At 44.7% G+C, this 22,654-nt stretch overlaps 2 protein-coding genes across 2 annotated transcripts; one reads left to right on the forward strand and one right to left on the reverse strand.

The window, feature by feature from the left end:
• Nucleotides 1-2,876: 2,876 nt before the first annotated feature.
• Nucleotides 2,877-3,927, forward strand: NUDT6 (nudix hydrolase 6). The gene has a single exon (XM_074542024.1). The coding sequence runs from the start codon at nucleotides 2,877-2,879 to the stop codon at nucleotides 3,294-3,296; it is 420 nt and encodes a 139-aa protein (XP_074398125.1). The 3' UTR covers nucleotides 3,297-3,927.
• FGF2 (fibroblast growth factor 2) lies at nucleotides 2,945-22,651 on the reverse strand. The gene is made up of 3 exons (XM_074542021.1): nucleotides 21,997-22,651; nucleotides 7,472-7,575; nucleotides 2,945-3,962 (listed from the first exon to the last, which is right to left on the reverse strand). The coding sequence occupies exons 1-3, from the start codon at nucleotides 22,634-22,636 to the stop codon at nucleotides 3,777-3,779; spliced, it is 930 nt and encodes a 309-aa protein (XP_074398122.1). The 5' UTR covers nucleotides 22,637-22,651; the 3' UTR covers nucleotides 2,945-3,776.
• Nucleotides 22,652-22,654: the final 3 nt, after the last annotated feature.

The raw sequence follows: 22,654 nt of genomic DNA on the forward strand, positions 1-22,654 counted from the left end.
TCAGCCATCAACAGAAATACAAAGACATGAACACCACTGAAATACAGCATGACCCACATTGCTCCTGTGTGGATTGTTTCCTTGAATTAATGGGGAATAGATGGAGTGACACAATCCTGGGTAGCATGTTCAGGACAAAAGTTTTTTGTTTGTAACATTTACTTTTTTTCACACTTTCTTTAAGTGAGTGCTTGAGGCCAGCTAAGTTTTTTTAGGCTGGTCAGATATGCTGCAATATGAGCCAGAGGTGCAGAGGATTAAGGTAATCCATATATAGCCCAAATAAAACTGAAACAGGGAGCTCTCAGCTCACACTGGAATCCAGGGCAGTGACTTCAGGGATGGACTGAGGAAAAATTTCCATTCCAATAAATGCAATTGCTTCCTTCCACCCCCTTCACTTGATTCGTTTGGACCAAGAGCTCCTCGGCACAGGGCCAGGGTGAAGTGCAGGGCCTCAGTCCTGTGGGCACCTACTCCCAACAGGGACATGAAGCACTCCTGTGGTAGGAAACAATGCTGGATTGAGGAAACTTCTCATTTCTCTCCAACACAGCACAGCTGATGAACACTGCTGCAGTTTATCCTCACAGGTGAATGAACAGAGGTGTTTATGAAGAGAAAATCTGGGTTTTTTCTCCTTGTATCTCAGCCCTTAAAATCATTATCCATAGGCTGGTTACTTCTTAAGCTGGGTGTCAAGCCCAGGGTTCCTGACTGTTCCATACCTTAAAAATACCTCCTGGTTTAGCAGTCTCCCCACAACAATGTGTGGTGGGGTTGTATTCCAATTATTATTTCAATACATGGAGAAAGTTGCTAGTTGTCAGGATATGGCTGAGTTTGGTTTTTGTTACTCATGAGTCATGTTTTAAGTCTTTCTGTCAAACCTGGTGATGGAAATCCAAAGTATTTGCTGGGCAATGTAATGTATCAGGGTGAAATGGATCCATGTTTTCAAAAGAATCCCAAATGCCATGGCTTTATCTAGGCAGGCTCCTTCTCACTTCTAGTGCCAGCAGCAGCAGGACTTGTGTACTCAAGGAAACAACAAATGAGCAGGAGTGGCATTCCAGTGGGACTCCCCAGAGTGACACTGCTGCTGAGTACAACAGCAGCCATCCCTCACTGAACAGCTGAGGTTATGGCTGGAGCCTGCACTGAAAACCACCCAGGACAAAAGTGTCCTACAGCTTCCTTCCTGCCACTTCTAACTACAGAATAATAAAAGTTACGATTCTCTGCATCACATATTATATTACAAAAATATATAAATTAGTCAAGCATAAAATATAATAGAGCCTAATTTTCCTTTTTCATTCTTACATCAAACCTTAAAACACAAGTCACTCATGGGACTAAATTTTAAATTACAATTAAAAATTGCAATGACATTGCTTAAAATCCTTCAGTTACATGAAGTGACAAGATGTCTGGCTGCCTACTAAAATGAGTGCAAACTGACTTATGCAAGTGACACCAATTTCATAATGCAGATTAAGCAAAGTGCACACATTTTTGTATCTGAACATTTCTGAAACTCCAGCCCTAGTGTTTCTTCTAGTTTAATTGTCATTAGATATTTATATATATATACACACTCACATTTAAATAAAAGGGAAACAGAAAATGGCACTTCATCTGAAAGCAAAGCTCAATGCTTAAATGAAATCCATCATTACTGCAAATTTCTTAACCACAGCCTGCCTCAGTTCCTCATGATCTCAGTTCACTTCTGTGGCCCCCTGCCCACTAACAAAGCCACCTGCCACAGGGAGTTTCTATTTCCAATATCTGAAACTACCCCTGAATCTTCTGCTTTGTTCCCCTCGGACTTGGCAAGATGCAAGCCTCCACAGGATGGTGAATCTCTACAAGTCTTTTAAAATGCATTTGCTTTTGGAAGCAAATCTGAAAATGAACTAACAGGAGCAGGTAACATTGCACAACAGTTCTGGACATTGACCACTTAAACCAGAGACAACCAGGAGGTTACATGAATTTGGGAAAAGCCAGTATTAACCTACCAGTATTAATCCTACCCCAGACAAGTAGGATTTGACTACAACGAAACTGCAGACTTCAAGGAAATCAGTGGAATATTAACAGACTTCTTAGGGACTCTTCAATTTGTTATTGAAGAGAAAAATATCTCTGGAGGAGTCCTGGATGGGTGGGTGGTTCTCTGACTGTAATTGCAGCACACAGACCCTGTAGACCCTTAAAGCTCCTGCTGCGTTTGTGGTGAGGAATGTTAGCCCTGACCTCACTCTGGCTGGGGCACACACAATGCACACATGCAGCACAGATGCAGCATGTTTACAGCATGTTTCCTGCAAGAACAGGCTCTGGGCTGCACTGGTGCTGTGGCGTATTTGAAATGTCACCTGACTCTTATGGTACATCTTGAAAAGGATCTGGCACCAACTTTCACTTTCTGAAAAGAATTCCACCCATTTTGGTACCCCGTGGGGTGAAGTGCAGTGACACTGATCTGATCAACAGGTCTGACATCAGTAGAGGTGCAGCTGCACAGGATCTGAACCCGAGACTGGGCAGGGGCAAAGAGAGGGATGGGGATCCAAAGGACTGCAAAGACAGTGCAGTGCTGTCTTGGATTAACAGATCAGTGGAGCTGCAGCCATCGGTGTCCATTACAAACCACACCCTGCACAGCATTACCAAAGGCATTCTGTAGGATATACACAGGAAAGGCACACAGCGATTACTGTTGTTTGGGAATCAAAATATTAGCTTATTCTTGTGTTGGAAAAACACACCTACATTCTGAAAACCTTTTGAAGCAGAATAGAGAACATGCTGAGTAAGAGGCTTTCCACCTTTCCAAAAGGTTTAAGGATGCTGAGTACTCTCAGATGTACTGCAAGGATTGCTCTTTCCACCCAGGAGACACAGCAGTTCGAGAGGTTTTTGAAGAGACTGGCATCAAGTCAGAGTTCAAGTCCATCCTAAGCATCAGGCAGCAGCACAAGCACCCCGGAGCCTTCGGGAAGTCGGACATGTACATCATCTGCCGCATGGAGCCCACCTCCTTCCGCATCAGCCTCTGCCAGCACGAGTGCCTCCGCTGCGAGTGGATGGACCTGGAGCAGCTGGCCAGGACGGAAAACACCACACCCATCACCAGCAACGTGGCCAAGCTCTTACTGTTCGGGTACCGGGAGGGGTTTGATAGGATTGACATAACCATGAGGGAGTTCCCAGCTGTCTACACAGGCCTGTTCTACAAGCTCTACCACAGGGAGCTGCCCGAGCCCTACAGAAACATGACATGATAGCAATACATTTCACATTTCCCTATAGTAATAATTTAGAATTATTGCAATGTTGAATATTATAGTTATCTGTGGACTTATTTTTAGGTAATTATTAGAACATAATTATTCTCTAATAAGCTAAGATATAAATTATTTTGAAAGGTAATTATTGCTATGAGTGTGCATCGGGTTTGTTCTCCTCTACTCCATAAAGCAAGCATAAGGTAAATAAAATACATAGGTACCTAGAAGAAAACAAAAGTGTCATTGATCCTGAAAATATATTCTGCGAGTCATTTTACCTCCACGCACACTGGCACAACAGGTTTAAAGAGCAATATAAAGACAGTATGATACATTCATGGTTTAATCTGGTATCTGCAAAAGTAGTTATAATATCAGCAAATAATTGCTTATATTTGGCTACTTCAGAGAGGAGTAGGAAAGGCGACATCTTTAGTGCTGTGTGGCACTGGTGCTCAGAATCTGCCTTGGAAGTCAGCTTTTAGCAGACATGGGAAGGAAAAGGATAGCTTTCTGTCCAGGTCCAGTTTTTGGTCCAGGTTTGTACTGTCCAGTTCTTTTCAGTGCCACGTACCAATCCGAGTATTTCCGTGAGCGGTAAGTGTTGTAGTTATTGGATTCCAAACGTTCAAAAAAGAAACATTCTTCTGTTGCGTATTTCTAAAAGGGAAAAGAGAAAGCATTACTGGTGTAGCACCACAAATCAATTCTTCACATTCTGGGAACTAACTTAGCAAGAATGTGAGCAGTACCTTTGGTTTTAAGAAATAGAGATTAACTGTTTCACAACTGAAGAAAGATACTTACTGTGAAAATATTGTTAAAAACTTACAATAGGAGGTTTTTACCTATGGTTCATTTATTGTCTCTAACACAGATTAAGCAGCTTTTTACTTCCTTTTAATTACTGTGCAATTCTTTGTTCTGATCAGAAAATGTATAAAAGAAGCCTTTAAGAACAAAAATTGTAAGCAGAATACAGACAATTCAGTACAATTGCCCAAGCTGGAAATTCAGGCAGAGGCACATCAAAAAAGGGTGAAAAAAGAAAAGTTCTTATTTCTCCCCAAAGCATATGTGACACCAGTGCTTTCCTACAGTCCATTGTCAATGTAAACATTTTGATATAAACCCCATCATTTAGGTGACAAATGACAGCTCAGGTTTCATGAACTGTGTATTCCTGAACTTCCCCCAGAGGTGACATTTCAGGAGCTGGACTGCTGTCTAGCAAAAGCAGGATGTCAGCCACTGCACTGTCAATCTCAGCACCTGGAAAAACTCTGGATATCTGTGGTTTTTCCTTTCGAATACGCTTCAGTCCAGGCTGCATCCAGAGTGCTTTCTCAGCACCTCATGAAACACCTGAACTCTCCTCAAACTAAATGCAAGTTATTTTCACATTGTTTGTGCACAATTTGAATCCATAACAGCAAAAGACAAGAATTTCTCTTAGAGTCAAGTCCTTCAAGTATGGCAAAACCTGGCTGATCACAGCAAAGCCATGTAAGCATGACAGAATGAACAGGTCATATCCTTAAATAACAAATTATTTATCATAAAAATACAAGTCAGTCAAAATTCCTGCTTTCATGGGAAGTTTGGGAAATTTCTTCATTAAATTAAATAATCACATTTCACTCCATGAAATTTGACTGGAAAGTCAAAATAAGCTATATCAGATGGGAAAATTTTTTTTTCATTTTTTCATCGCAACTCTGCTGGATCAGATGCATTTCTGCACAAATATTTTCAGTTAAAAGAGCATTTCCCAAGGGGAGGTTTTGACTATCTGCATTCACATCCAGCCATTTCCTCCAGCAGTAGAGATCACCTCTCCCCCATGAGTGACTCTGTTAGTAAGGAACATGGAAATGCTCCATTAAAAGCTGCATCATCCAGATTTCCACACAAGAACACGACCCACTGCACCCCCACACAGGTCACCGGCGTGGGCAGTGGTGCACAGGCTGTGCAATAAATCATCCTGCAAAGCCCAGCTCAGAACAAACCCTGCAGCATGTCTCAACAGGTAATTACAAAAACATCCAACAAGATGAAAAACAGGCCTGAATAAGAATTTGCAAACATATTTCTAAAAATGTTAATTTATTTGCAAAACAAGGACTCTGCGCAAATTGATCCTGGACACTGAAAAGTAATTTAAAAACCTCAGACATTAAAAAGGACAGAATAGTACTTGAGTGACTAATTAGAGGACTAAATTATGTGTTTAGAAATTAAAGTTCCATAATGTTTTGAAAGAAATTTCAGCAGTGTTTCACCATGTGCAATTCACCACAGACATTTCCAGCGTACACTCTGCGAGCTCTCGTGAAACACAGCCCTGCTCTAATGAGCAAGAGACGCTGGCAATTAGAAACAGTTTCATGAATGTGTTCAGAGGCAGAAAATGGTAAAAGCACAGCCAGCCACAGACTGTTGGAAGTCACAGTGCAGGAATCCTCACAGAAAAGCAGTGCCAGTGCTACAGAAAACAGCCATGAAATTGCAGCAGCGTTTGTTAGGCTGGCTGCAGAAGAAAAGTCTTAAAAGAGTAGAGTTTCCACCTTTGAATAACAACAATGTTGCATGCAGCAAACATGATTCAAATAATACCCATTTCCAGAAACAACACCAAAGAAAAAAAGAGTTTTACAAGCTCAAGTGAGAAGCACAAAGTGACCCAACCTTACACACTCTGAGAGAGTAATTCCGAGTGACTGGGCGATACTTCACAAGCGTTTCGCCTTACAGGAACTAAGCAAACAAAAACCGCTGCAAGGGAAACTTATTCTACAAGCAAACCCAGAATGCAACAGCAGGGCAGAAACCCCAAATATAAACACACCCCTGTATTTATGTTTATCATTTCACAAATGGTGCTAAACACCCTATTTTGACCATTCCCCGTCACTCAGGGTACGGAGTGCTATTAGAATGGGAAGCCGAATGCCACCGCACCAGCACCACAGGAAATTCCCAATTATCCTTAACTCAAGAATAGCACAGTGGACAACTCCTCACATTTTCTTCAACTGAGCTGTCACACAATATCCGAGTAACTTGAAGCAGGTTCTTTAACTGCATTCCCGAGCCCACACAAAACTCCCTGGAGCCAGAACTGAGGAGCGCCCTGGGGAGCCCCGCTCCTGTAAAACTACTTTCAGTCTCATTTCATGGAGGCAGAGGGAAATCAGAAATAATTTCTGCATCCCCTGGCACGGGTCTTTCATTAGCTGCAGTTCAGCCAGGGTTAGGAATGCACATTGTTAGCCCCAGCCACGGAGCAGACTTGCACAGAGGCTGAATGGGGCTGTGTGAATAAACAAAGCACCAGGGGCTATTGCAAACCAAAATTCTGGCAGGCTGGATGCCCTGGTGCTTCACCAGGCACTGAAGGATATAAATGTGAATGAGGATTTACAGTATCTAGGTCTCATAAGAAAAATTAATGTAACTTCAGCTCTTAAAGCAAAATTTATCATTTGGCTCAGAGAGACGTTAACTGAGTCTGCTGCATACACTGGCTTTAAAACACAGTTAAAAATTCAACTGATACCAATAAAATACACAAGAGTTTAAACTAAACTAGTCTCACCGGAGAGCAGCTTAATTTATCCACACTTATATAACTTTTAAAATTTTATCATCACATTTTCAAAAATATTTTTCTTGCCAGTTTTCCAGTTGGGAAGTACAAGTGCCCAAAAAAACCGTGATTCTCTACAAAGAGGAAAATGAGAAAATAATTTATACAGATTAGTACCATGAAAGTAATTTTTTAAAAGAAATTGGTTTTACTTTGCCCTTCAAAGAGGTCTTTTAAAATCACTTCATGTGCAAGTAAGTGAAAGGGAAAAAAATTACTCGAGGGTAAAAAGGCAGACACTTTACTCTTCATTTGTTTTTATAATTTCCTGATCACTGTGATTTTTTCCTTTTCAGACCAGCCATTCCTGTTAAATTTTGCAGCTCCTAGGAGTAGGGCAGAAATACCCAACTCCTCCTAATTCCTATTTCAGGTAACTGACAGGAGCTGTGCAGAGCTCATTTCTCCTGATAAATCCCACAGCGAGCAGCCGAGTGAGCCCTGCAGGAAGAAAGGCCACCCCACACAGAGCATGGCAGGACACAGCAACACAGAGAATCAGGCAGGTGCTGCTTACCAAGGCCAGCAATCTGCCATCCTCCTTCATGGCCAGGAAGCGATTGGCACTGACACCTTTGATGGACACCACTCCTCGCTCCTCCGCCTGCAGCTGCAGCTTGACTGCAAACAAAACAAAAACACAAAAGGTTTCACCTCTCTTCACCTTTTTGAAACATCGTGGGATTGCAGCAGGCAGTGCTTCACACCCTCCACCACAGAAAGCTTCAGCTTGCAATGAAAATAATAAATTTTTAACATTTGGCTTTCTGATCCCGTTTTTAGAAAGTAAGTAGCTACTTTTGAATTCGCAACGGCAAGATTGAGTTATTCCATCTTCATTTTGCATAAAGGCAGCTTAAAACCCATGAAATGCCTTGAAAGGCCACTTAGGGCACAGTCAACTGCTCCCAGAAAATGGAAATTTTTCATGGCAATTTTTCCAGAGGTATGTCTCAATGTTTGCAGAACAGCACTGGACACGGAATGCACACAGCTCTGTACAGGCAGACTGTCAGCGAGCCTGACTGAGACTGTCCAGGTCCATATCACTCCCCAAGGGTTCTGGCAGTTCCCAGCAGAAAATATCCATTAGTTTACCTCATCTATCCAACAAGTGGGTGGAACAAACAAACAGAACTGCAGCAGTAGGTGAAGGCAGCAAAGACACAAGAAACAGTGCTGTACAAAGCAGGAACGTGTCTTGCATCAATTAAAAGAAATTAAAGATTTTATAGAAATGAAAACCTGTAAGGTCCTATCACACAGCTTTGAGCTACTACCTGTGAATTATTAACACAACACCTTAACTGATTTCTGTAGCCATAAATCAAACCCAGTAGTTTGGATGAAAGCTTCCCCTTTTGCCTGCCTTTGCCTGTTGTATACAACGTCTCAGATGAGAGCTTCCTTCACCCACCTGCTTTGGTTCAGCAGGTCCTTTATTCCATTTGGAGATGCAGTTCTAAATAGCCTGAGCTTTTCAGCCATCAGAATAAATGCCTGAAGTGACTGTAAATTTTGGAGATCTCTTGAGATTCAGAGAGAGGTTGTTGCTTAGTTGGCTTTTTGTTGAAGGGAAAAAAAGACAGCACTGAAGAAACCAACTGAAACTCCAACACCAGGAATACAGGGAACATAAAACTGTTGAGATTATTGCTGCAAACCCTTTTTCACGGTAAAAGTTAGAAGTCAGGCACAATTTTATCTCAGTATCAAGTATCCAAAATATCGTTCTCGTAAGTGATGAGGCCAAAATCAGACTTGTGAACAGCTCCAAACACTTTGGTGTAACTCCTTAGCCTCTGGGGAAGCAAGAACGTGGAAAAGTGCTCTGGGCAGGGACTGTGGGAAATGGACTTTTGAGATGTGCCAAGCACACAGCTTTCACCACACACTTAACAAGAAACAGCTGTGGAACAGTTGAAAATTAATATTAATTACTACAGTACTGACTTATTATGCTTCATGACTTTCTCTGGACAAAAACGCACATGAAATCCTAAAGCATCACACCAGGCCAGAGGTTCAAATTCTGCAAAAATGAGCTTCTGGTAAAGGTTTCTAAGTCCTGTAAAAATTTGTATAGCTTGTGAAAAAAAAAACCCAAACACCCAAGGTATTCCTGCAGAGTTTGAAAAGAGCTGCAATACTGAAAGCTCCAAAAGGAAAATCAGCTTCACTGGGTTTTCCTCTCTGACCCAAAAACACGTGAACAAAGAGCCAGAACAGTACTGTGAGTTTTTCAGGTTTCAGTGTTATTTTACAGCTTTATTAATGCAGTGAGTATTTGCCACAGGGTTACACTGGAGATATCAGGATACAACACAGCCTTACTGATCAAACACATTTTGACTCTATGATCATCAGCAGAAGTGACAATTTTAGGTTTAGATCACTGCAACTAAATTGGTTGTAAGAGAAATGTATCACTTGACACCGATGATCTGCATTTTCTACAGTCTTTGGTCACCAACAGCAACAGTGCAGACTCCATTCATCATTTCACATCTACTTGTTTTCAGCACAACTGAACCTCAAGACCCCATCCATGGAAGTCAAATAATTAAGATGTTTGTAGCCCAAAAAAAAAATAGCAGATTGTTGTGAAAGAGCTCATTAACCAAGGGCTAAAAAGGCCCGTTTTCCCAGATATTCTGGCCCCTCTAGCACGGCAGTGAGTTATTTCCCTGTTCCCATTCATGCCCTGCAATCCACAAGGAACACCAAGCACAAGGCTCTGCTCGGTGCCTGCTGGTGTTGTGAGAACACAGAGCTCACCCGCTGAGCAAACATCCCCAGGACTGGGGCTAAGTCATCATTAAGTTATTAAATTAAACAATAAAAGCAACTCAGAGGACCCAGGAAATTTACAGCTCCTATTAAAGACTTTCTTTTCTATCATAATAAGCTTAATAGAATCATTCTGCTGAACAAGAAGGAATGAATTGCAGGATGTGCATTTGCACTTTTCACACCAGCGAAGAAATTCTGAGTGATGTAGCTCGAGTGAACCTACAGTGCCTTCCAGTCATATAAAAATGGATAGAGAAGGAATGTTAGAGGTCTGTTAGAGAGTCATATTCACTGATGTTCTGGCTGAAAAACACCACAAGCTATACAGTCCAACCCACAGAAACCAGTACAATCTGTGGCACTAAAGGAAGCTGGAGCACACTGCAACAGGCACTGAGATGTTCCTGCAGAGGCTATGTACAGGACAGAGGTACAAACTGCAGGTTAAACTAAACAGTGTATTTTAGAGAGTTACAAATGGGCATTTATTCCACAACTTGGAGAGACCTTTCTAAGAGTATGGAAGTTGAAAAGTGGTATTTAATAGCATTGAGGTTGGCAAAGTTTTAGATTTCTCTTAAAAAGTGGATCTTCCTTGTTTTCTTAGATACTTCCAAAAAAAAAATTTCCAAGGCACTTTTGCACAGTCCAGTGGAGAAAATAATTTTGAGGACAAGTAGCTAGACAGGAAAGCTGTTAGCAAATGCAAAAAAATAAAGAAAACATGAACGTTTTCCAAAAGTACTTTTATTGTCCTGAGCACTAGAACTGGAAAATCACACGTACAATGCAAACTCTCAGGTCCTTTTACAGTTCTAATAAACCAAAGCTTTAGAGTGGCCCAGACCCAGGAACTGCACAGCTGAAATGGTCCCAAAAGGTTTCCATGCTATGCACCATAAACGGTTCAGCCAAAATCTCCTTCAAAATGCGTTCATTTCAAAGACCTGGGCAAAACTTACCAACTTAATACTTCAGGAAAACAGAGCTGCACATTCTGGAAGTTGCTCACTGCTGAGCTGGTACTACCTTTTGACTCCCAGTGGGAATCTGCTGGCAAGCCCTTTGCCCGGGGCAATCCCTGTGACCAAAGCCACGTGCTGGTATTTCACTCACAGCAGCTGCACTGGCTAAGATGTTCTGGGGCAGGAGAATGCCACAGGATTAGTAAGGAAAGGGAAAATAAAGGTCACAGGGAGGAGAGAAAGGGACCAGAAACATGTCTGGAATAAAATAAAAGGCAAAAAGAGCAAAGAGCAGTGAAGACAGGGCAGAGTAAAGGCACTACAGGAGGGTGCTGTACTAGAGCATGAGGCAAACTCACACATCTGAAGGAGGTGAAATTTGAGGATGTATTAGCCAAAGCGATTAATAAAACCCCCATTTTCCTACTCCACAAAGAAATGGGAACTCTAACCACTATATCAGAAAAACCATGAAGTAAAAAACAACTATGAGCTTCTGGCTTTGGATGCATTTACACAGCAAATAAAGGCTCAGTTACAGCTTCAGCTGTATTTTCACTGTAACCCTTCTAGCTAACACCCTACAGACAGCCTGCAGTGCAATCTAGAGCTACAAGTACCATCCCCAGGGTCAGGATCATACAAAACTCAGGTCAGAAGGACTCCCTCTAGTCCAGCCTCCTGCTGAAGAGACTCCATCACTTCACAGTGAGAACCCTGCCTGCCACACTGCAGCAAAGGGAGCAGCTCACAGCCTGGGAAGAGAGGAAAAATTGGATACTATTGCAACCCCCGTTTTCACTAACATACAGCTGCTTTATTGGAACAAAAAGCAAAACACCTCTCCACTCCGTTTACGAGAAGGGAGTTTCTGTACCCCCAAAATCCCAGGCTGCACGTCTCTGGATCAATGACTAGTGTTACTGCAGTCTGCTGTGGAAAAGCTCAGCCCCAGCCAAAGGCTCAGGGCCCATCTCCAACATATTTGCAGAGGCCCTGTAAGGAAAATCCTTCCACGAGGCCCCCGAGTGACAGCGCAGTGAAGCTGCTGTGCCAGCTCCCACTGCCCATCCTCCCGCACCTCCGTGCCCACAGGAAAGCACAAAGCAGCTATTCTGCACCTCACTGCAGAGGTGGCTCAGCTCCAGAGGGAATAAGCATCAGAAATGCAAGGAAGTTCACAAAAAAAGGGAGGAAAGTAAGTTTCGCTAAATGCAACACCCTACAGCCGAATTCCCACTCCTCCATCCTCTGTGGCTGAAGTTGGCCATTCCTTCACGCTCAGGGGCAACATCTATTCCCAGCCAGGTGTCCAAGCAAAACACAAGGAGTCAGACATGCTTGCTCCACACCTAACAGGACAAACCCTCCCAAACCCAGGGGCTGGTTCAAAGCTACGCATGCATTTACAAACACACGTACATTAACACTCCCTTCTGGCTTTTCCTGTCTGCTGGATCAGATCCAAACCCCAGCCTGGTGATGCCTACTGTAACTTTCTCTAAGAATTACAAATATCTTTGTGTCCCTCTGCTCACATCAGTCTCTGACAGTTTCTGATATCTTTCTCAAAGGCACAATTAGCAACTTAACATCTCCTGCTCTTTGATAAGCGCTGACATGCGAGGCATCCCCAAGTCTTCAGAGCGTGAACAAGAGAACAACTCCTTGCTCGCTTTCATACGCTCATGGTAAAAGTGAGCCACTGCCAGAGTCACTGATGCAGGCACTGCCTAAAACCTGGAACACATATGAGGCACCAAAAGGAGAAATAGAGAGGAGAAACAACCAGCAAACCTTAGCGGGAGAGGTGGGCTGCTAATAAACCAAACCATCAGAATTGCAACAAAAACAATCAAGCCAATGGAGTGTCAGGACGAGAAACAGTGAGTCACGCTCCCATACAAAGGCACATTTCTTTGCTTTTGCATGACAACATTCTAAGTGTATCTTTTTCCTTTTTGCCAGCCAGAGGCATAAAACCACTCACAGACAGACCCAAGGTGTCCAAAATGTAAACATCTACAACAAAAATACACACTCGTGAAATGCAAACACTTCAGGAAGTTCTGATTACACTTAAGAGTAAACCAAGGCTTAAAGCAGAACAGTAACTTGTGTAACTGTTTAGGCATCCACCCACTATGGTAATCAACCACATTAACATGGACATTCTCAGATTTTAAAAGTTTGCACCTTTTTAAGTAGCATGGATACTGAATACAATGGAAATTATTTCCATCTTCAGGTTCTCCACCTATTCTGATTTTTACCTTGACCTCAATTGCTGCAGGTACCCAGTTCTACCTAACATGCACCTATGACACTGGGAATCCTCCCCATGAAACACTGATTACCAAACACACAGCACTCTCTGGTGCTCCCTGTACATTTCATATAAAAGACAGTAAAGCCATCATGCAGAACAATAATTTCAGAATAGTGTGACATCCAACACTTCTGGCACCAGTGGCTCCCTGCCTGTGTGCCCACATGTAAAACACGGGCAGCCACACTTTTCCACTTCTCACAGCTTGTACAATCAGGTTGATGAAACCTAGTCGAGCCCTTTAAAAGTAAAAATGCCATGCAAAAGCAAATCCAAAGTTTGTGAATTCTGCTTACAAAGCACAACTTGGGCCTTTTGTGCTGCTGAGTAAAGTAAACAGCGATTGCTTCGCATTACGAAAGGATTTCGAACGCCAGAAGCTCCAAGTCACCGTCATGTAAAACCCTTCTGAATGCTTTCTGCCACACTGTTTGCTGACTCCTTGGCGTTGCAGATGAACTGATGCATCTTCCGAAGTCAAGAGGGCTAAAGCACACTGAAAAAATTCCTAACTTTACCAGAGAAGAACTTCATTCCTTACTGGCTACTGGTAATAAAGCTTAGTCTCTAAATTACCATTCTTTTCACCCCATATTCTTGATTTAGAAAAATGTTTGCCTTATCAAAAGAATAATGCATGCCTGTTCACATATAGTTTTTTTAGGACTGTTCCCAAAGGGCTTTTCTTAGCAAGGGGAAGGTATGCCCCACGTTGTTTCCATCTGCTTTCACTTCGTTCAGTATTGACTGAAGTAAATCTCAGAATAACCACTTTTGGGTGTTGAACTTAGAACAAAGCTGGTGCAACTGTTCAGCCAACAGAGCCGTGTCACAAGACACGTACAGAACTTGCAGAAGTTCTGCTTTATGTTTACTGTGCATTCACTCATCTCCTTGTAACTATGACCTGTTTTGCACTTGCAGCAAAACAAACACATAAAACCAGGGACAACCCATGGCAAACACGGGAACAGCATTTCAGAAGACAGAGAAGGTAAAATGTGTACTTTTTAAAAGTTATTCTGTAGTGTTCCTCCTGCAGGTACAACTCACACAACTCCTCAGTAGTACATGGTATTTCAGGGCTGTGACTGATGTCGGAGCAGTAACACATGAGATGAAAGGCAGAGGCTGCCACAGCAGCGGTGAGACATTGCTGCTCCATAGGCTCAGTAAGCCTCAGTGGCACAGAAAGGAAGAGCTGGATTTTAGAAATGCCAAGATGAATAAGTAAATGGGATTTCACAGAGTCTGGAGCACAGTGGTGAAAAAGGAACTCTGTCAGGCACCCAGGATCCAGAGAGATGGCACAGCAGCTGGGAGGAAGGAACAGCCCCATACAGAGGAGCTCCTGTGAATTGAGCTGCCTTTTACAGCTGATTGCTCTTAACCTGGCCAAAAGGTTGAGATGGCAATTATACTGGGTTTGTACCTCCCTTATCTCCAGTACCAATGAAACTGAACTGATCATTGAGACTTTAATATTTTTTCAAAAAGTAAACAAATTTTTAAAAATTTAAAGCCGTACACAGGCACACACAGTATAGCACTGGTGCCAGCACAGCTCCTTTATTGCAAGGACAGTGCAAATGCCACAATAAGCTCAAAGTCTTATTTCATCATCCTATTTCATCCCCTTCCATCAGGCTGTGTAACCACCCTGTGCTGACCTTTCAATAAAGCATGCACAGGGGAACAGCACGAGCTGCAGTGAAGGACAAGAGCTGTCAATCACTGCTGACCCAGCACAGTAATGAATCCCAGTCTTCACAAAAGGGCTCTAATTTGCTTTTGAATGCAGCCCTGCTTAAGCAAAGAATTTTCTTTGTAAGAAATCAAATTCCTTAACTGAAAATAAAACACACAGTGCATATTTGGGTAACACTCCTCAATTTTATTCTAAGTACATTTGAACTATGCTAAGAAGGGATTCCTCACAACAAAAGAGAGACCTTGGACCTCCTGCAGCTTGGAAGAACCTACTTGACTCCCTGCTGCTTCAGCCTGACCACTGCTGGTGCCCATACCCTGGTTTAGATCTGTGGGATGGTTTCAGTCCCACACTGCTCCAGACAGCTCCTGCAAGAGGGTGCTCCTGCAGTACAGCAGCTACAAGCACTGGCCATCAAACAGTCTCACCTTTCACATCAAAGCAGCAGCCAGGCACCCCACTCCTAGTAGCATTTTCTTCTAATAAAATATCACAGTCTTACAATACTGATCCATGAAAGTAGAGCCTGATCACGGGAAAACACCGTACTACTACTGGTACTCGCTCTAGCACAGATAAGTGCTCTGGAGGAGGCTACTGCTTGAAGCTGTAAAGCAAGCAGAAGGTTAGGATTGAAATAAATAACACCTGGCAACATGAGCCAGTTCTGTGCACCTCTTCAGCTTTGAGGAGTTCCTGCATTTCTACAGACATGAACATTGTACATTTTTGTCCTCCATCTTCCTGAATGAACAACATTTCTGTCAGCAAAACATCCACAGTGAGTCTGTAAACATCTCTAAAATCACCAAATGAATCCTTCCTATTTACATACTCCAATGAATGGCCCAGAGCATGCTCAGCTGTTCATCCCAACTGCTCCACTACAGGTGGACAAACCCAAGGAACTGAATCCACATACTGTCTCCCAGGAACTGCCCACCAGGTCTGTGCAGCAGGATTCCCTAAGTGACTTTTCCACAGAGGTGGCAGCCTCTACATGGCCATTGGGAGCTGCTTCTCCACACTAACCCGTGCTCCTGGTTTTGTATCCACCTCTGTTCCCACAGGCACCAGCAGCTCCCACAGAGTAACTGCACACTCCACCCAGGAATGTTGCTCTCTCCATGGGTCTTCCCAGAGCTGTGGGACTGTGTGAACTTTCTTTGTAATACAGTCCCAAGATTTCTATTCTAACCTGAAATGTAACACAGGTGACAACTGCATAGACTCTGCTCATGCTTTTCAAAACATCCATCTGGGAAGAACTTGTCTCCTGTCCTGCCTTTTTACAGAAGAGGACATTGCATCACAGGACAGGCAGTGACAATCAGCTGCCACTGGAGAGGGACACTCCATTCCACACTACCAGCACTCCCTACCACCTCCCTGGCACTTTTCTTGGCATCTCAGTGACGGATATGTGGTGACAAATAAAGACTTCAGGATTTTTTCCCCAGTACCCAGAAAAGCCAAGAAAAGATACCAAAAAACTGATGCCAGTTGCCAGAGGTGCTGCAGACCTTTCCCCAAGTGCAGATCCAGATGCTGTGATAACTGCACACTTGAGTATGTTAAGGACATCCTTTAACACCAAAAATAACCCCAAAGCTACATCTCCAGAGAATGGCACAGGATATGGGGTAAGTCTGCATCAGGCATCGTGGGTCAGCCTGAGAGCAGGAAGGAAAGAACCAAGAAAGAGACTACAAATATTTTCAAGCTGTATCACAGCTGCCATCTCTCCTTGCTCTTACAAAACACCACCATGCAGGATTCCACAGCCATGGCTACAAGGATTCTGTGACTTGCATATTCCAGGAATCCTAATGATTCTGGTTTTATGAAATCTGCTACAACCCTGTCAGAAGGTCACAGACAAACGCTGAGCTCTGCAGCACACGAGCAGAATTTCACCACACTGGCTCTGCACATGGCCATGGAGTCTGGGCCCTACTTGCCCTTTCCTGGTACCCTCAGTCTCCTTGTCCTTTGAATCACCCAGTCCATGTGGTTTCAAGCTCTGCAAGTCAGAGATGAGCGCCAGGCTCAGCCAGGGTCACTCCAGCAGCAGTGCACCATGACAGCTCCTGCAGGACAACCTCCACCCAACTGCTCAGACATCATCTCATTTGTATTCTCGGCTGATCCTATCGAGCTCCAGTCAAAATCTGGCCCTACCCTGAACAAACAAAAAACTACGTAAGATAATAACCCTAAAATGCCACCAGCACTCCAGAGAGTCGCCCTTTCAAAATTTTTATTGACAAGTCTGGAGGCAGCAGAAGAGGCACAGGCAAAACACTTGACCTGCACATTGTTACCAAACATTACTGAAAATGACGAAGGGTGAGAGAGCTGCTTTATTTTGAAACACGTAGTCTTAAACAGGTGCTAACGAAAGCAAAGGCGATTAATTCTCCATCAGGATTGAAACAGTATCTCATCACCAACATTAAGGCTTCAAAAACCATGCTGTAAACATTTCAGGTACCACCTGGTATAGATACTCAATTTACAGATGTCGTGCACTTACGGATGTTCTTCAGCAACAGTAACTTGAGCATTCTCTGGGCTGCACTGGGTCTGGTTTGGTTATATTAGATAACTGCACTGAACACACTGTCACCAACAGTCAAAAGCACCATTAATCCCAGGGTTGTGCACCAGTTCAGCACAATCCATCACCTCTCAAGTATCCTGGAACAGATGGCCTCTGATCCCAGGGCAATGTTCCCAATAGTGCTAAAAACCATAATGATCAAATAATTATTTATTAGAACTGCCTGCCTTATCTGTAATCCAGGGGAGCTGGGGAAAACTTACAAAGTGTCACTGAAAAGACTATGATGTAAAATTCAGGTTGAGTTACTAAAATAATTTACTTTCTGTAAAATGCTTTTAAATATGACCCCACTACAGAAAAACTTTTTCTTGGAATCAGCTGCACAAATTTCAAGCATTTATGAAACAAATGAAAACCAACAGCAGCCACCTGATCTCACATGTTATCTGTATTTGTCTTTTCCAGCTCTGAGAGTGCAGAGGCTAACAGGAGTTGGATTACCATTTTCCTGCAAAGCAGACTATGTAAGTACCTAAAAGTGCTCCTGATTTCCTGTGTGAGACAATCTAAGGGCTAAATCCTGCCCTCTAGTGTACCTGTGGGTGGTGGTGCCCTTGGAACCTTCCCCACTTCCAGACTGGGCAGAAAAGAGCTGGGAGGGACAGGACAGATCGCTGCCCACTGGAGACATCTCGTGTGGCCTTGGTTCACCTTGGGAGTGCACCCGCTGCTGGGTCACACAGCTCTGGGGTGGGCAAGACTCACCAGGAGCTGGGATAGAGGAGTAGCAGACAGTGAGAGATGAGAAAGCATCCTCCCCTGAGCAGGAACATGATGGTATTTCTATGATAAAAGAAGCAAAGGAAGCATATTCCCAACTTTTTCACAGGGGATCTCTGCTACTTCATCCCCTAAAAGCAGCTACATCCAGGAGCCAGGAGGAATTTCCATGCTATGCCACAAAGTACTTGGCAAAGCAGTTCAGATCTGTGCAACAGATCAAAAGTAATGCAAAAAGAGTCTGTTTCCAGAAGGACTGAGGTAGAAGCAACGTATTTGAGCATTTAGGGGCAGGCTTTTTTTTTAAACAAGTCACCTCTCACTTAGTGCTAAGATTTGGAAAAGATCTTGCCCTGTCAACAGCTCTGGCCGTGTCTGTGGGACACCAAAATGGGGAAGAAGACAATCCAAGTCCCAAACAACTTAGCTATGAAAGCTAAACACCAGGTCCTGAACCTTCATATGAAAACACCTCCTGACATTTGCTCAGTTTGAGGATCACCATGAGTTTACTCCCATTGCATGATTTCCAGATTTCCATCTTCTTCACTGAGTTGCTCTAAAAGTCAGTCTTTACTTCAGCAGAGTCTTTCTAAAACATTTACAGCATAACCATTTAAATGTTGTGAGAGAGACAAGTCAAAATCTTAATATTAACCACTATTTATGAAAGGAACCTTCTTAAGAAATTTTCCTGGACCAGTATTACCCTATTTTACATTTTCTTCAGATATTTACGGAAGAGGAGAGAGGTACTGAGCAGGAAGGAGGTGTTTCATGCATCTGCAGGGTTGACTGAGCTCACACAGCTGAATCCTTTCCAAGTGAGAGGCTGGAGCCTTGTCACCTCATTAAGGAATGGACAAGAATGGCTCAGGATGCCTTGGATACTGTCTTGGGTTATGCTCATCATGAAACAAAGCTGCGTAAGAAATTATGGAAATACATAAATGCCAACCATTCCTCATTTTGGGAAACTCTGAAAGGAACCAGCTGTGCTACTAGACATGTTCTAAATGTATGGATAAGTGTTCCCTTTCCATTCTCCAGGTTTTTCCCCCTCACCAGCACTGTAGCCTCTTTGAGGGAAACACCTCTGGAGAGTTTCTAACAGCCTTTCCAGAAACACTGGGTCCTTTGTACAATTTCCAGGGCATAAATCAACAGTTGTTGATCAACAACAACAAACCAGCCATGATTTTGTTTTGCTTTAGACAACAAAACTCTCAGAAAGCGCCTTCTGTTTCTTGTTTGTCTGAAAGTACCTCTTCAAGGGGAAACGCTCTGGATGGAGTCCCCAGAGTGTGTCCAAAGGGGCACTTCCCTGGAGTCACGGCAGCGCACGCGGCAGATGTGGCAATAACGGCCATGGAAGGCGCCCTGTCCTGGCTTTCAGCTGGGTGAATCATAGGATCCCAATCCTCCAGCACTCTTAATTTCATTAATGACACAATTATGGGTAAATGAAGGTGAGTGGGGCGAGTATAAAACCTAAAGCGGATGTGTATTGTGTATTTCAAATAGAGGCAGGAGAGGGGAGCTAAAAAGGACATGGATCATGGAAACTGTTTATAGTATTAAAACTTTGGTCTGAAACATAAGGAGACAGTAACTTGCCTTCTAAAATAAGAACTTCCTTTAAAAGTAAGAAGGATGATGTGCTACTGAAATGTTATTTTGTATAATTAATTCCTAAGAATAGCAGCAACCACAAGCATCTCTACTAAGGGGCCTTTAATTATTTCTAAACCAAGTTGTGCAGACATTGTATTTCTTTTCTCAAAACCACCTTACAAAACCTTTTGCTTAACTAAGAAAATCACCCTGAACTACTCAAGGTGCATATTTTCATTGCTAATTTCTTTTTTAAAGTCCTCTCACGTTGTCCAAGATTTATTGCCCTCTGCCATGCCAGGAATACCAGGAGATTTCACAGGGACTTCCACAGAGCAGCACTCAGCAGGTCAGAGTTGAGCAGAGTCGTGTGGAATGACGTATTTACAGCGAGGATGCTGAGGATGTGAACCACGCAATGCCCCAGCAATGACCCTCGCTGATGCTTCAGGCACTGATGATTCTCTGCTTCTCAGAACTAGGGTTCGTCCAGGAAAAAAAAAAAAAAAAAAGAAGAAGGAAGGAAGAAAAAGCAACAAGCCAAGAGCTGTCTGATAATGAAAAAATGAGAGAATTCACTACTAGGAAAGCACGAGATGTCAGTTGAAAATTTTGGTATTGATAAGGTTCAATAGGAAGAGAAAACACACATTCAGTGGACTCAAGAATGAAAAAAATAGTATTGGTTTTCCTGAGAGAATAACGAAAAGAGGCAAGAAGGAAGAAATTATTATGGGGGAGCTCTATGATGAAAAAGGCAGCAGTGATAAAGGGCAGCCTGGCCCAGCCAGGTGAGCCCACAACAGCACACCCCATTATCTGCACTTTTCAAAAGCAAAGACAGGGAATGAGGCAAGATCCCAACAGCCATGGCAATGTCTTGGACTCAGCTTCAGCCTTGAATATCCTCCACTCAACATCACCTCCCTTTGCAGCACATTTCCATAGCTGCTTCTAGGGTGAGGGGACATGTCTGATGGTCTAATGAGATTTATTTCCTTTAAGGATTCCTGTTACAAGAATTCTTTGGAATTATTGGGTAAAACTAATTGTTTTGCAAAAGATGAATGTCTGAAGTGGAAAGTAATATTAAGAATTTTTGGTCTGTCTCCTCACTTCCTTTTGCTCCTAGTCCCTGAGTTTAGCCCGGTCCCTGCATCCATCAGTCAGAGCACAGGTGCAGAGCAGATGAAGAATGCCAGTAAGGCATTTCACCTGCTCCTCATGCCAAGTGCCTGCAGGCAGGCCCTGCACACCGAGCACAGTAACAAATTCCCTCCAACCAGGAATCGCACTGGGGCAATCTGACCCAGCAGTGCCTGTACCTGCGCTGATGGAAACGCCTCACAGGCGCATCAAAACTCACCACTGCAGCCACAAAACCTCCGTGCTGAATGCTTCCAAAATATTCTGAGCTCTGCAAAAGGCAATTTGTTTGTGGGACAAAAAAAAGCAGCCTGTGTTGGTAACAGCAACCTGCCACACACTCCCTGAAAGCCTATGATCATTCAGTGCATGGGCTGCGTTCCCAGCCCAGGAGCCTTTCCCTCCCTTCAGAAGATCAGGTACTGGAGGGACAACCTCCTGCTGCTGCTGGTATCCATACATTTTAGCTGTATCATCATTAAGTTAAAAAAAAACCAACGAAACAATGCAACATGTAACAGTTTAAGCCAGAGAGGTGTTCTAACAGCAGTTTGTTATAAAGCCTGCTTCCTTGGCCAGATTTACCCCTCAGTTCCTAAGAGTACCTGTGTGCCAAAAGTGCTCCTGCTCACGAGCGCCTACCTGCACCGGGGAAAAGAACACCCTCCTCCCTACCTTGATGCATCCAACGCATTCACCGCCGCCGTGTAGAGCCGCCAAGTACCATCAGATGCGGATAAGGGCCACGCAAACAAACCAGAGACCCCTTCAAGCCCGTAACAAAAACTGTGCACCTGACAAGCTCTGCACCCAGCAGGTTGAGCGCGGAGCCGCCAGCGAGGCTTTGCCCCGGGACACCTCGCGGGTGCCGGTGCGGGACCACCGGCTGCGGGATGTGGGTATGAATTAACTCGGTATGAATTATCTCGGTATGAATTAACTCGGTCTGCGTACTCGCGGTTACTCGCGCAGGAGCATTCGGCACATTGACGGGCGCTTTCCAAGCACGGCTCGCTGCCGAAGCGCCGGCAGGGCGGGACGGCCGAGGCGCGGCCCCTCTCGCAGCCCCGCTGCCCGGGCGAGGAGTCGCTCGCCCGCCCGCCCCGGTGCCGCCCGCGGTGCTCCCGGGATAACTCACTGTGCGGGTCGCTCTTCTCGCGGACGCCGTCCACCTTCCCGTCGGGGTTGATGCGCAGGAAGAAGCCGCCGTTCTTGCAGTACAGGCGCTTGGGGTCCTTGAAGTGCCCCGGGGGAAAGGCGCCGCTGCCGCCGTCGTCGGGCAGCGTGGCGATGCCCCCCGCCGCCGCCGCCGCCATGCGCCGGGCCCCGGCAGCTCCGCGCCGCGCCGGGCCCCCGCCGCCCCCCGCCGCCAGCGCCGGGCGGCCTCGGCCCCTGCCCCGGCCGTCCAGCCTCGCCTCGCCTCGCAAGCCCCGAGCCCCGCCGAGCTCCCGACACGTCCCGTCCCGGCCGGTCCGCGGGAGCTGCGCAACGGTGCTGCCGGCTCGGGAGAGCGGGAAGCGAGACAGGCGGCAGAGCCCAGCACGCCGGGAACGGGCTCCCCGCCGGCACCGGGCTGCCCCCGCCGCGCCCCGCCCCCGACCGCCCCCGCGCCGCGCCGGGGGCCGCTCCCTGCGCCGGCACCGCCGGGCCGGGCATCCCGGGGGACCGGGCAGGGGCGGCAGCGGGTCCCCGCGCCGAGGGACCCCGGCCTGGAGCGCGGGGCTCCGTCCGGCTGAGCATCGCTGCCGGCAGCGCTGGAAACGGGATGCTGCGAACATCGGTCGGACATCTTTTCC

This window comes from Zonotrichia albicollis, chromosome 5, assembly GCF_047830755.1.
Source record: "Zonotrichia albicollis isolate bZonAlb1 chromosome 5, bZonAlb1.hap1, whole genome shotgun sequence".
NCBI lineage: Eukaryota > Metazoa > Chordata > Aves > Passeriformes > Passerellidae > Zonotrichia > Zonotrichia albicollis.

Coding starts and splice junctions, on each gene's coding strand:
- NUDT6 (XM_074542024.1), top strand. CDS start 2,877: ATGTACTGCAAGGATTGCTCTTTCCACCCAGGAGACACAGCAGTTCGA.
- FGF2 (XM_074542021.1), bottom strand. CDS start 22,636: ATGTTCGCAGCATCCCGTTTCCAGCGCTGCCGGCAGCGATGCTCAGCC. Junction 7,576..21,996: donor CGAGAAGAGCGACCCGCACA/GTGAGTTATCCC, acceptor TTTTGTTTGCAG/TCAAGCTGCAGCTGCAGGCG. Junction 3,963..7,471: donor ATGGCAGATTGCTGGCCTTG/GTAAGCAGCACC, acceptor TTTCCCTTTTAG/AAATACGCAACAGAAGAATG.